Below are 15824 nucleotides of genomic sequence, written 5' to 3' on the forward strand. Positions count from 1 at the left end.
TACTCTTCATTTTTTTATTTGTTGTTTATTTATGCAAGAATAAATAACGGTTAAAAGCACAGGTTCTAAAGTCAACAATCCAGATATGCTTGTCTACCACTTACCAGCAATGTGACCTCTTGCCTAAGTACCCCCATTTGTAAAAGAAGAAGGCCAAAACTAATACTAACGACAATAACGACTACGTTTTAGGATAGTGGTGAGCATGAAATAACAAATAGGAAGCACTTGGAACAACACCTGGCAGAGTAAGCAGCATGTGAACACTGTCAGCCAGTATCATCGAAGACAGCATTTTGAAGAGACACTAAGTCAACCAAGCCATGACCCAGATGCCCACCTAAATTCTAACGTAAAAAAATTATCGATAGACAATTACAGCAATTCATTGGTGTGAGATAACTAACAATACTCTATTTCGTGTTTTGAGATTATTCCTAGAGGACATTTTATAGACTTTTATAAGAAAGGCCATGCAGCACAATGAATGCCTGGTACAAGATGACCGAGGGCCCAGATTTGAGCTCTGCTCCGCTGCATGGGAAGTCCCCTTGACTTCATCTAACAAAGAAGGTACATCACTTAGATCATCTCCAAAGTCTCTCCTAATGCCAAGTTTAATATCCTCATGGGGTAACTTTACTGTTTAAAATGATAAGGCCAGACTTAATGGTCTGAGACTGGAGGAACCCCCGAAGCCATGGCTCCCAGATACTATGTTAACCTAGAACTAAAACCATTCCCGAAGACCACTCTTTAGACAAGGATTAAACTGGACTATAAAACATAAAATAATACTCGTGAAGAGTGTGCTTCTTAGTTCAAGCAGATACACAAGACCAAACTGGCAGTTCCTCTTGCGAAGTTGGATAAGAAGGCAGGAAGAGACCGGGCTGGTTGGATGGACAAGAGAAACCCAGGGTAGAAAGGGAGAATGCACTGTCTCATTATCCGGAATGCAACTAGTGCCACATGAAAATATGTGTATAAAATTTAGTATGAGATGAACTTGAGCTGTAAGCTTTCACCTAAAGTACAACAAAAATAGATAAAATATCTTTGTAGTTGCCACTTCTTCAGTTTTCCTTATTCCTTGCCCAGTTGTCTCATGCATGTGGGGCAATTAAAAATTCCATAGCTTGAGTCAGGCACACCTTAATCCTCAAAGGGACATCTTTGCTTTTTATCACTTTAAAGAGGTCTTTTGCAGCAGATTTGTCCAATGCAATACGTCATTTGATTTCTTGACTGCTGCTTCCATGGGTGTTGACTGTGGATCCAAGTAAAATGAAATTCTTGACAACTTCAGTCTTTTTTCCATTTATCATGATGGTGCTTATTGGCTCAGTTTTGAGGATTTGATTTTCTTTATACTGAAGTGTAATCCATACTGAAGGCTGTTGGCTTTGATCTTCATCAGTAAAACACTTCAAGCGCTCTTCACTTTCAGCAAGCAAGGTTGTGTCATCTGTATATCGCGGTTGTAAGTGAGTCTTCCTCCAATCTGGATGCCGCATTCTTCATATAGTCCAGCTTCTTGGATTATTTTATTCAGCATATAGACTAAATAAGTATGGTGAAAGGACACAATGCTGACGCACACCTTTCCTCATTTTAAACCCCACAGTATTCCCTTGTTCTGTTCAAATGTCTACCTCTTGGTTGACTGTGCAATCAGCACAATTAAGTGTTCCGGAATTCCCATTCTTTGCGATGTTATCCTTTGTTTGTTATGATCTACACAGTCAAATGCCTTTGCATAGTCAATAAAACACAGGTAAGCAACTTCCTGGTATTCTCTGCTTTCAGCCAAGATCCATCTGACATCAACTGATGCCTGCCTTTGAATTATGGTCATGGTCAAAGAATACTGAATGTACCGTGGACTACCAGAAGAATGACCACATCTGTTTTGGAAGAAGTACAGTCAAAATGCTCCTTAGAAGCGAGGATGGCAAGACTCCATCTTACAAACTTTGGACATGTTATCTTGAGGGACCAGTCCCTGGAGAGGGACAGCATGCTTGGTAAAGTAGAGGATCAGCAAAAAAGAGGAAGACCCTCAATGAGATGGACCGACAGTGGCTGCAACAATGGTCTCAAACATAAAATGATTGTGAGGGTGGTACAGGACTGGGCAGCATTTTGTTCTGCTGTACATACAGTTGCCATGAATCAGAACCAACTTGACCGCACCTAAAAACAACGTAGTTGCCTCAAATAAAATAAAATACTACTTGTCAGTATATCCTGTATTGAAATATAATTTTGTATTAAAATACAGGCCTTATCAAAGAAAAAGTCCTTCAACAATAGTCTCTTGGAACGTACTGCAACAAAAAGGGACTTCTATCAGAACATCATACAATTACATTCCTTTACAAGCATTCTATAACTCACACATTCATTTAGATGGCTTTCTTCCACCTGTCCCACTCCCTCATGCCATAAATATAAATCAGTGGTATTTTACTCTATGTTCACCAAGACTCCATAGTTTCATAGCTACGTGGAGAATAATCAAGTTTTTCCCACCTGTTAAAACCCTAAAACTACCTGTTTGGAGCCCTGGTGGTGCAGTGGTTAAGTGCAATGGGGAGCTGTGGCTGCTAACCAAAAGGTTTGCAGTTCAAATCCATCAGCCACTCCTTGGCAAGCCTATGGAGCAGTTAGTTCTACGTCATCCTATAGGATGGCTATGAGTCGGAATCAACGTGGCGGCAATGGGTGATGGGTAAAACCCTCAAATACCCTGCAGAGTAAAAATGCCTGGTACACACAGGAAGATAACACAAACCACTTACACGAAATGCGGCCAGAATGATTCTTGTTACTTTCTCTTTGACGGATTCTTGAAGGATATCAGATAGAACAGGAATGATATTGTAGCGCCGCAGGTGTTCACACATTTGAGGACTGAATGCCAGGAGCCATATGGAAAAAATCATCTGATACTGGAGTTGAAAGCCACATTTGTTACTCAAAACTCCCATTATGCTGAAAAGAAACACATTTAGAAAACACAGTTAATACAACAGCATAATAAGGATGAAGAAATGAGTAATTGTTCTTATCTTTTTGCACTGAACAGAACAAGTCTTTTTGATTATGTTCACAATTTCTTTTCTGCCAGCAGTGAAAAGCAGCCAGATTCCCTGTTCACAGAAGGCCATTTTCCACCTCGGCTCTACTTAACCCTCTCTCCGAAAGTCTTGGGGCCTCCGGAGGCATCAGCACTTGCTGCAGGGAGGAGGACAGTAAAAAGATTAACAAAGATTTGTGCTACGGCACAGGAATGTAAGAGTAGCATGACAGACATGAAATAAGCAAAAATCAACAGTAATTAGCAACACGGATGTGAGACCTGGTAAAATCCAATGTTACATCATGATTTTGAGTCTGGCCCACCACGAGGATCATTTATAGCTTTACAACATATAGGTGTCACGGACTGAACTGTGTCCCCCCAAAAGTGTGTGTATCAACTTGGTTAAGCCATGATTCCCAGGAGTGTATGGTTGTCCTCCATTTTGTGATTGTAATTTTATGTTGAGAGGATTAGGGTGGGATTGTAACACTACCCTCACTCAAGTCACCTCCCTGATCCAGGGTAAAGGGAGTTTCCCCGGGGTGTGGCCTGCGCCACCTTTTCTCTCTCAAGAGACAGAAGGAAATGGAAGCAAGCAGAGAGTTGGGGACCTCATACTACCAAGAATGCAGCACCAGGAACAGAGCATGTCCTTTGGACCCAGGGTCCCTGCTCCTGAGAAGCTCCTCAACCAAGGGAAGCCTTCCTCCAGAGCAGAGAAAGAAACCCTTCCCCTGGAGCTGATACCCTGAATTTGGACTTTTAGCCTACTTTACTGTGAGAAAATAAACTTTTCTTTGTTAAAGCCATCCACCTGTGCTACTTCTGTTACGGCGGCACTAGAAGACTAAGACAATAGGACACTCAAAACAGAAAAGAGAGGATGAGTTTGCAGGAAATCCATGATAGTTCGAAATCTGACATAATCAATCACTGAGCTTCAGGGTTAGAGAAGACCTCAGAAGCTTCTAGATTGACCTCAGTAGCTTCTAGATTGACCTCAGTTTACTATAAGGAAACCGGAAAAGTGACATTGAAATCAAAGAGGTACAACTAACAGACAGAGCATACATTATCCAAGAAGAGGAGTAAAGAAATTCCCCTGGCGTATATGTACATTCAGGCAATGAGGGACAGAAATCATCAAATAAAACTAATTAAAAAAAGACCACAGGGGCTAAGGGGAGCTCAGAGACAGGGCACTGCTGCAAAAACCCAGATGGAAAGGCTTCAAAGTGGAGGGGCCCTCAGTGATGCAGACAAGCTAAAAAGAGCAGATTCTCCATAATATGTATGAATCCACTGAAAAAATAAGCAAGTTTTCTATATCCAGATATTAACCACAAGAAAATACTCTAATGAAGCAAAATAAAACTCCCTGTTTACCAGGGTGAGGAAGAGATTCATTTAGGGACAAGAATCCTAACCCAGAACATGAAAAAGAATAAGCTAAGGGGGTACAAAGGACATATAGACCCATAATAAACTTGAACATGGTAATATCACACTTATCTGTTGACGATCTATGTGGGAATACAGTGTAAGGCACAGGGCATATACGGTGGACGAAAACAGACACTGTGCATGCTTTCGAGGGGCTTACAATCTAGCACAGTGAAGCCAAGGACTCCCTGAGGAGGTGACAGTGGCTGAGAGCTGAAGAATGAGTGTGCATTAATTACCATTTAGATTTTTGCTATGCCTCATATCATTAAGTTAAATATGACTCCTGCTTTAAAAAAAATCAAATCGGTGAATTTACAGCTATTGTTGAAGTCAGTAAAAAAGTTACTAAATGATGCTATAAAATCCTAAGTGATACCTTTGTTACTTAATATTTTCCAATTAGATTGTAAATTTCTTCAAGGGAAGAGTCATTATTTTTCTTTATATTCCCAATAATAACACCTTTACACAGAGAACTCAATAAAAATAAATAATTGTCAAACCCAGAGGAGAAACACTAATGTTCACGAGGCCAAAATAACTACTCAGTATTCTGTTTTGTTTGTTTATTAAGTTTTAAAAAAAACAATGTAGGCAGTAGGGAGACAAAACAGCTGGCTTATGACCAATGTGTACACTTCAAGCTAGCTGCTGTTCTTCAAACCCACAGAGCACCTCATCACTCAATGTCACCCAATAATGTACTGCTGTAATATTTTTTTTAAATCTCCCTTTTAATCTACACACTATTTTATACTTTTCAAAATACTTCTAACTGGGGGTATAAATATTGATAAATGCTGGCTGAATGTGTGGAGGCAATTACCCTCAGCAAAAGCCCCCTCTTAGCTCCATGAAGGGGCAACATGAGCGCCCTCATACATTCCTCCAGTTCACTACAGTTTGCTAAGTCATTCTTATGTAAGCCCCTGGCTTGCAGCCACTACTGTCCACCGCTACTATAAACCCTCTGCCTTCCCACTGCAGAGCAGAGATTTGTTTTGGTCCTGCTGCTACCCAGGACTTGTCTCATATATAAGTCTCCTTAATAAACTCTTATGCTGACACCCTAGAGTTATCTGCCTCTCTCTTAGGTCTCTTAGCACCCTCCATTTTTGGAGGCAAATTTCATATTACCCGTCTATGCCTAGACACTCCAGTATTTTAAAAAGGAGGAACCTGGGTGTAGCAGTGGTTAAGTACTTGGCTGCTAACCAAAAAGGTCAGCAGTTCAAACCCACCAGCCGCCCTAGGGAAGAAAGATGTAGTAGTCTTGAAAACCCAATGGGGCAGTTCTACTCTGTCCTCTAGGGTCTATATGAGTCAGAATCAACTCAATGGCAATGGGTTTATGTTTGTTTTGTTTTTAAAGGTAATACTGTACTAATCTTCAGATTTTCTAGGAAAGTCAACACAACACAATGCAAAGGTTATTTCTGATATAACATGGATATATATGGGAGCCCTGGAAAGGAACCCTGGTGGCAAGTGGTTAAGTGACTGGCTGCTAACCAAAAGGTCAGCAGTTGGAACCCACTATCCTCTGTACAGAAGGAAGATGTGGCAGTCTGCTTCCACAAAGATTTACAGCTTTGGAAACTCTATGCAGCAGCTCTACCCTGTCCTATAGGGTTGCTATAAGTCAGAATCGACTTGACAGCAGTGTGTGGGTATGTAGGTATATAAATATAAATATTCAGAAAACAGTGTTGTGTCATTTAAATAATAGGCTTCTTAACCAAGAAAAGAAATCACCAAATTATATAGATAAAATGTACTGAGGCTTTTTTTAAAAAAAAAATCAGTTTTCTATCCTTTTCAAACAGTGTATACTTGATAATCTTTTTTCCTCACAGGATTCCTGCTTATGATTTGAGGCACACCAAAAGAAAACAGACCTTTCAATCCTAAACAAAAGAAATGGCAACCTAGAAAGTATACATTTTACTTCTAAAAAAATTAAATGCCTTTTCTAAATTGCTATACTATCAGTAAATTATACCTTTATTAATGCTTGTTCTCAACCTAAAGGTCTCTGTATTTGATTACTGCTCAGGTCATTAACAGTCATTAGCATATCAAAATGTATAGGTTGAATGTAGAATATTATATTATAGACTACATTTATCCTGGTCTTGTGGCTAACCTGAACAATTAATATTGCTTACTGTCCTCCAAAATACTAAGTATCAGTAATTACAACTGAACCATTTGGTTAACTGTTGTTATAACCATGGGTCCAACATAATATTAGTATTTGAGTTTCTTTTTTGAGCAATTATACCTATAGTTAGAGACTGTTTTTCATGACTTACCTTCTTTCAAACAAGTCTTCCCCCCCCCAAAAAATTTACTATTTCTTTAATGATAAAATTCATTCTATCTTGAAATTAAAATATGGATCTATCAGACCCTTTTACAAACCTAAGATACATTACAGAATCTAAGCAATCTTATTTTCTCTGTAATTTTCAAAATTATGCTATTTCATCATCCTACATATTATGTAAAAAGTGTTCACTAATTATGACTATATATGTGAACCTCACAAGATAGAAAACACAGGAATGAAATCTACTACATCTGCAGAAAGAGACCAGGAAAAGCTCAATATTATCTGGCAGAACAGGCCAGAGGCCTACTGCAGAACAGGTCATCCATTGCTCACACACAAGCTCAAGTTGAAGCTGAAGAAAATTAAAACAAGTCTATGAAAGCCAAAACACGACCTTGAGCATCTTCCACCTGAATTTGGAGACCATCCCAAGAACAGATTTGATGCACTGAACACTAATGCCCGAAGACCAGACAAGCTGTGGGATGACATCAATTACGTCACACATAAGAAATCAAAAGGTCATTAAAAAAGACGGGAAAGAAAGAGAACACCAAACAGATCTCAGACAAGACTCTGAAACTTGCTTCTGAATGTAGAGTAACTAAATCTAAAAGAAATGAAAAAGTAAAAGAGCTGAACAAAAGATTTCAAAGGGCAGCTCGAGAACACAAAGTATTATAATGAAACGTCCAAAGACCTAGCGTTAGAAAACCAAAAGGGAAGAACATTTCTCAAGCTTAATGAACTGAAGAAAAACTTGAAGTCTCGAGTTAAGATTGTTTTATGGAAGTCATCTGAAGATTTCACTAAAATGACCAACTTCACCACCATTGTTAGAGAAGAGAATAACACCCTGCTTAAAAACCACTAGATAACAGAAGAAATCAGAGATGATATTAAAAAATTGCTAGAATCAAATAAGAGTGAAAACACAGTGCTCAGGGATCAATTTATAGCAAACAGATACACAAATCAAAAGAGAAACAGGGGACAAAATCAAAACATTAGCTACACAACTTGAGCAAATAGAACAGTAAAAGAAGCCCACAGCCACCAGAAGAAAGGAAATAATACAGATCAGAGCAGAAATAAATGAAATAGAGAATACACAAACAACAGGAAGAATCAACAAAACCAAAAGTTAGTTCTTTGAAAGGATCAACGATATCAACAAACCATTGGCCAAACTGACAAAAGAAAAACAGGAGAGGACACAAATAACCCAAATTAAAGAAATCAAATGGGGGACATTACAACAGGCCCAACTGAAACAGAAAGGATCTTAACAGAGTACTATGAAAAACTATACTCCAACAAAATTGAAAACCTAGGGGAAATGGACGAATTTCTAGAAATGCACTACCTACCCAGACTAACAAAAACTGACGTTGAAAATCTGAAGACATCCATTAACAAAAGAAGGGATTGAAAAGGTAATAATAAAAAAAAATTCTCCCCCCAAAAAAACGTGCTGGACCAGATGGTGTCACTGGAGAATTCTACCAAACATTCAGATAACTTACACCAGTACTACTCAGAGTATTTCAGAACACAGAAATGGAAGGGATACTTCAGAATTCATCCATAAAGCCAGCATAACCGTGATACCAAAACCAGGCAAAGACACAACAAAAAAAGAAAATTACAGACCAATATCTCTCACGAATATAGATGCAAAAATTCTCAACAAAATTCTTGCCAATAGAATTCAGCATCATATTAAAAAAATAATACACCACAACCAAGTGGAATTTACACCAGGTATTGGTTGGTTTATGCAAGGATGGTTCAGCATTAGAAAATCAATCAAAGTAATCCACACATAAATAAAAGAATGACATAATCATCTCAAGGGACACAGAAAAGGCATTCAACAAAGTCCAATACCCATTCCTGATAAAAACTCTCAATATGATAGATATAGAAGGAAAATTCTTCAACATAATAAAGGGCACCTATACAAAACCAACAGCCAACATCACTCTTAATGGAGAAAGGCTGAAAACATTCCCCCTGAGAATAGGAACAAGAAAAGGACATCATGACTCCTATTTAACATTGCGCGGGGAGACCTAGCTAGAGCAAAGAAAACTACAAAACACTACTGCAAGAAACCAAGACACCTATGTAATCGAAAAACATAAACCATGCTCACTCATAGACTTAACATTGTGAAAATGTCAATTCTACCCAAAACAATCGACAAGTACAATGTAATCTCAATCCAAATACCAACAGCATTCTTTAAAGAGATGAAGAAACTAATCATTAACTTTATATAGAAAGGGAAGAGACCCCGGCTAAGTAACGCACTACTGAAGAAGAAGAAAAAGAAAGTAGAAGGAGTCGCACTACCTGACCTCAGAGCCTACTATACAGCTACGGCAGTAAAGACAGCCTGGTACTGGTACGACAGACACACTGGCCATTGGAACAGAACTGAGAACTGAGAACTGAGATTTAAATTCATCCACCTTCAGTCACCTGATCTTCAACAAAGGCCCAAACTCCATCAAATGGGGAAAAAACAGTCTTTTTAACAAACAGTGCTAGCAAAACTGGATGTCCATCTGCAAAAAAATGAAACAGGACCCATACCTCACACCGTACACAAACACTGATTCGAAATGGATCAAAGACCTAAATATAAAACAAAAAAATTATAAAGATCATAGAAGTAAAAATAGGGTCAGTGCTGGAGGCCCTAAGACACGGCATTAACAAGATATAGACCATAACTAACAATACACAAACACCAGAAAATAAGCTAGATAGCTGTGATTTTCTAAAAGTTAAACACTTAGGGTAATCAAAAGTCTTCACCAAAAGAGTAAAAAACAGAACTACAGACTGGGAAAAAATTCTGGACTATGACAAATCTGATAAAGGTCTAATCTCTAAAATCTACCAGAAATCCCACACCTCTACAACAAAAAGACAAATAATGCAATTAAAAAATGGGCAAAGGAAATGAATAGACACTTCACCAAAGAAGATACTCAAGCGAGAAAATGCTCGCTATCACTAGCCATTAGAGAAATGCAAATTAAACCCCAATGATATACCATCTCCCCGAGACTGCTGCAGGAATCAAAAAAAAAAAGAAAACAAACACTGGAGAGGCTGTGGGGAGACTAGTACTCTTATACACTACTGGTGGGAATACAAAATGATACAACCATTTTAGAAACGATATGGCGCTTCATTAGAAAGCTAGAAAGAGAAATACCATGTGATCCAGCAATCCCATTCTAGGAATATATCCTACAGAAATAAGAGCCATCATAAACAGACATATACACACCCACTGCAGCACTGTTCACAATAGCAAAAAGGTGGGAACAACCTAGGTGCCCATCAACAGATGAATGGATAAACTAACTATGGTACATATACACAATGAAATACTATGCAACAATAAAGAACAATGATGAATCTGTGAAGCATCTCACAACATGGATGAATCTAGGGGGCATTATGCTGAGTAAAATAAGTCAATCACAAAAGGAAAAATATTGTATGAGACCAAAACAAACAAAAAAATCAAACCCAGTGCCGTTGAGTCGATTCCGACCCATAGCGACCCTATAGGACAGGGTAGAACTGCCCCATAGAGTTTCCAAGGAGCACCTGGCAGATTCGAACTGCCGACCCTTTGGTTAGCAGCCGTAGCACTTAACCACTAGGCCACCAGGGTTTCCTGTATGAGACTACTAGTATAAAACTCATGAAAAGATTTACACACATACACACACACACAAAGCTAGAAACAGAAATACCATACAATCTAGCAATCCCACTCCTAGCAATCGATTCTAGAGAAATTAAAGGTTTACACACAAAAAGAAACAATCTTTGATGGTTACGTGGGAAGGGAAGAGTGGGGAGGAAAAATATTAAATAGACAACAGGTAAGTGGCACTGGGGAAGCCAGCAAAACTTGTCCAAGGTAAGGTCATGGAAGCTCCACAGACACATCCAAACTCCCTGAGGGAACAAACTGCTGGGCTGAGGGCTTGGGGACCATGGTCTTGGGGAACATCTAGCACAATTGGCATAGCACAGTTTATAAAGAAAATGTTCTACTTTCTACTTTGGTGAGTAGTGTGTGGGGTCTTAAAAGCTCACAAGCAGCCACCTAAGATATAAGATAGTCCACTAGTCCAACCCCACTGGAACAAAGGAGAATGAAGAAAACCAAAGATACAAGGGAAAGATTAGTCCAAAGGACTAATGGACCAGAAGCACCACAGCCTACCCCAGACTGAGTCCAGCACATCTAGATGGTATCCAGCTACCATCACCAGCTGCTCTGACAGGGATCACCAACAGAGGGTCCCAGACAAAGCTGGAGAAAAATGTAGAACAAAATTCTAACATATACACAAAAAAAGACCCGGACTCACTGGTCTGACAGAGACTGGAGAAACCCTTAGAATATGGCTCCCACACCTTCTTAGAGCTCAGTACTGAAGTCACTCCTGAGGTTCCCTCTTCATCCAAAGATTAGACAACCAACAAAAAAACCCAATGCCGTTGATTTCGACTCATAGCGACCATAAAATAAAAAGAGACTAAATGAGCATACCAGCCCAGGGGCAAGGAATAGAAGGCAGGAGGGGACAGGAAAGCTGGTAATGGGGAACCAAAGGTCGAGAAGGAGAAAGTGTTGACAAGTTGTGGGGTTGGCAACCAATGTCGCAAAACAATACATGTATTAATTCTTTTATGAGGACCTAGTTTGCTCTGTAAACCTTCACCTCAACTACAATAAAAAAAAAAAAAGCATTTAAAAAAACCCCAGGCTGAAAACAGTTTGATAGTTACTATACTAACTTCTAAAAATGTTAATATGTTAAGCAGACATGGAAAAAATAAAACACTATTTAGATGATTAAATGTATTAATTTCTTTGAAAACGTCAAGGACTGATGTTTTAAAAAGTGATTCTTTGTTAAAAGTAAAAGGGCACTCACCAGTTTACCCCATCTGCTTCAACCCAGGCAAAGCGGTACTCATTAACCCGGAGCATCAGCTGAAGACACCCAGCAACACACTGCACATACTGAGAGCTCTACGCAAGAGAAGTGCAAGGATTTAAAACTGGAAGGCACGTAAAGCCATGAGATCATACACAAATATCTCTATAAGAAAACCCTGTGTTTTTTACTAGAGTTTATTAGCATCAGAGCATCCAAAATTCCCTAATAGTTTTCAAAAGTCAATCCTCATGTTTGCTTTTATCTCTACCTCTTAGAAATGAAGATAATTGTGTCTCCCAAATTAAACACACACAATCCAAGACTATTTAACAAACACGATTTGGACAATACAGGGACACAGTAATATCTCTGACATAGTCTGGTAAGTATATTGCCTTGCAAAGGTTCATTTACCCCTGAATAGAGGCACTATATAGAGAATACCACTCTATGTAATTACAGAAACATCAAAGAACTACAATAAGATAACAAAAAGAAGAGTTTGTTTTGAGATAGGCCTATACTTGAATGACCTTGGGCAAGTTACTGAACTTCTCCAATACTCAATTTTTTTCATCTTTAATAAGGATGCCACCTCCAAGCCCCATGAACAGGTACTCTGAGGATTAGGTGAAACAGTTCATTTAGTAAACAGAGACATATCATAGAACTCAATAAACAGGAACTTAAAAAAAAAACAAACTATATAACATAAGAACATACAGAGTCTAATTAAACACTTCAAAAGACTGGGATTAAAAACATTGTCAATTCAATAGCACTATCTCACAGAAATTGTGATTAATATCTGAAACTTGAAATAAACAGGAATAACCACCCCAGGAAGTCACAGTCCCCTCCATTTTGCCAAACCCATTAAGAACTTCTGGCCTGGGCTTGTCCCTAAATATTTACAACAAGACATATCAATAAGAAGTGGAGAGACAAGAGGAAATTGCAGATTCTAGCCTTAACAAAGATCACGCTACATTTAAAAAATTTATAAAGGCAAGAATCATGCTTGTTATATAAATTCACAAAATCTAATATATATTTCTAAACACTGTTTTCTAATTTAATCAACATTCTTAAAAACTTCAAAGACATTTAGGCACTCAAATTTTAAAAGCACGATAACATAAGTAAATTTAGTGAAACAGTCAAAAGTTATCAAGAAAAGGTTATCTTAGGTTTCACCTAGAAAGTAGTAGAAAGAGTTCTACAAGAGCACAATATATCCAGTAATATAATTTGCCTGAAAACTCAAAACATTAGCAGAAATTAATGACCAAAAAAACATGCATTTTCAGCTCTAAAACAATCTTCCATGATGGAAAAAAACTGTATTTTTCCAATTAAGTCAGCAGGTAGTAAGCCTTTCGGCATGTGGAATACCATACTGCACGTTTAGAGAGAGAGCCTGAGCAAGGCTTCTAGACAGAATAAACCAGAAGGCAATCGAGGGCACTCTCTCCTCTCTTCCACTAGTCATCAGTGTCCTCCCGATGCAAAACATTTTTGGTTTACTGTAAGTCTTCCTTTTCTGTTTCCGCTGAGCAGGATATGTTAAATATATGACACATTTCAAATATGGATCCTTTGTTGTTATTTATAGCTTCTGTTTTCACATTATAAAAAAAGACATAAATAGCGCTAGTCCTAAAATGACAGTCTTCATTCTTATTACACATTGTACGGCAATCCAAACACCATTCCAGAGATTATGTTCAAAACATATAGTTAAGACAACATGGTAAACAACTGAATTAAACAAAATGAATTAAACCTTCAATTAAACAAAGTAGACTGTATCGCTTCCTTTATACATTTACATATATAAAATTATTCCATGTCTTTTTTAATTTGTTTTTATTGTGCTTTAGAAGAAAGTTTCTTCAATAATTTTTAAAAGAATAATCAGCCTTGAGTCAATCTAACCAGCCACCAGCTCTAATCCCATCCAAGAGCAGTTCAATGCTGCTGGAGAAAAGCCATCTGATCTGTTCTCAGGCATTCCCCAGGGTCGATCTCAGACACTCACCACTCTCCTCCTGTTTTACTCTCTTCCCTCACTTTTAGCAGACAGGAGAACATAGAGGCAGCTAGTTACAGATTCACTCAGCGCCAACATCTCATCCCCTAAACTTACCTACATTTACAGCCAGTCTTACTTCTTTCTGACCTGCGAGAGACAAGTAGCCTTCTTCCTATCCAAGACCAGTAGCTCCAAAAGGTTCTATCCCATTCCTCCCAAACAATGGCCCATCAACCAGACCCCCTCCTGTATCTTCAACTTCTCCCTTTTACTGCAGTGGTTAAGCGCTCGGATGCTAACTGAAAGGTCAGCTGTTCAAACCCACCAGTCACTCCAAAAAAAACCACAGAAGAAATATATGGCAGTCTGCTTCTGTAAAGATTACAGCCTTGGAATCCTACGGGGTAGTTCTACTCTGTCCTATAGGGTCAGTACGAGTCGACATTGACTTGATGGCAGTGGGTTTGGATTTTTGGTTATTTTTCTTCTCAGCCTCTAAATGCTTAATCATTTCTTACCTTAAAATTATCCCTAGACCTTGTACCAATCTCTGCATTGCCTCTTTCCTCTTCCTAATACATGAAGGTTTCTTTAAAGAATTACGACCACATTTTACCCCTCTTTTGCTTTATCACTTCACCAACATGGCAAATGACCTTAAAATTGACCTCCAACGGTTATTCTTTCCTGAGAACCACACCCCTATTTCCAACTACTTACTAGAAAGCTCTTTCTCCATTCTCCTCTCCATCTGAACTGACTTAGCTGCTTCAAGCCTGAGAGCAAATGTTAACCCCTCCACCAAGAGAGAGAAGCTGGTATAGCACAATGGTTAAGAGCAAAGGCTACGAAACCAGCCTGCTGCGCTAAGCCACTTACTAGCTACGTGACCCTGAATTTGCTTCCCACCCGTAAAATGGGGTAATACGACAAATCCCATTGGATTTGGAGCCAATTACATTAGTGTATATAAAGAGTTTACAATGGTACCTGTCGTGAAACAGTCAAAAAACATCATATAAAGAGTTTACGATGGTACCTGTCATGAAACAGTCAAAAAACATCATATAAAGAGTTTACAATGGTACCTGTCGTGAAACAGTCAAAAAACATTTGCTGCTGCTGCTGCATGTCCTATTATCGTATTCTGATTTCTCCAGACAGAATTAATCATTTCCACAATGCCATATATAAATTCATTTCTTTTCCAGTCTTTTGTACCTGTATTGCGTTGGGCAAATCTGCTGCAAAAGACCTCTTTAAAGCATTAAAAATCAAAGATGTAACTTTGAGGACTAAGGTACACCTGATCCAAGTCATGGTATTTTCAATCTCCTCATAAGCATGTGAAAGCTGGACAACAAATAAGGAAGACGGAAGAAAAACTGACGCCTCTGAATTATGATGGTGGCAAAGGATACTGAATATACCACAGACTGCCAGGAGAACTAACAAATCTGTCTTGGAAGAAGTACAGCCAGAATGCTCCTTAGGAGCAAGGACGTTGAGACTTCCTCTTATGTGCTTTGGACAGGTTGTCAGGAAGGATCAGTCCCTGGAGAAGGACATCATGCCTGGTAAAGTAGACAGTTAGCAAAAAAAGAGGAAGACTCTCAACAAGATGGACTAACACAGTGGCTACAACAATGGCTCAAGCATAACAACGACTGTGAGGATGGTGCAGGACCAGGCAGTGCTTTGTTCTGTAGTACACAGGGTCGCTATGAGTTGGAACCAACTCGATGGCATCTAACAACAACATACAGGTATCAGTCATCCCAACGAGATGAGAGAGTAAAAGACGAATTTTTTAAAATCTCAGCATTTAAGCACAATGCCTGGTAAATAACAGCATTCAGATAAAGTTTCTTTGCTAAATGAATGATTAAATATTCCTTACACTTTATTTTTTTTTCCTTAATTAGCTTGATTTTG

The 15824-nt window shown here is 38.7% G+C and overlaps 1 protein-coding gene across 7 annotated transcripts in view; it reads right to left on the bottom strand.

The window, feature by feature from the left end:
* Positions 1-15824, bottom strand: part of ATP6V1H (ATPase H+ transporting V1 subunit H) — a 132024-nt gene that overhangs the window by 85736 nt on the left and 30464 nt on the right. For all 7 annotated transcript variants that reach the window (XR_010317760.1, XM_023545691.2, XM_010588309.3 and 4 more), the window contains 2 exons: positions 11849-11946; positions 2805-2997 (listed from right to left, as the gene is read on the bottom strand). Coding sequence is in view for 6 of the 7 variants with exons in the window: in XM_023545691.2 (XP_023401459.1) it covers positions 2805-2997; positions 11849-11946 (291 nt within the window). In the remaining variant the exon portion in view is untranslated. The remainder of the gene's footprint in view (positions 1-2804; positions 2998-11848; positions 11947-15824) is intronic.

This window comes from Loxodonta africana, chromosome 14, assembly GCF_030014295.1.
Source record: "Loxodonta africana isolate mLoxAfr1 chromosome 14, mLoxAfr1.hap2, whole genome shotgun sequence".
NCBI classification, from domain to species: domain Eukaryota; kingdom Metazoa; phylum Chordata; class Mammalia; order Proboscidea; family Elephantidae; genus Loxodonta; species Loxodonta africana.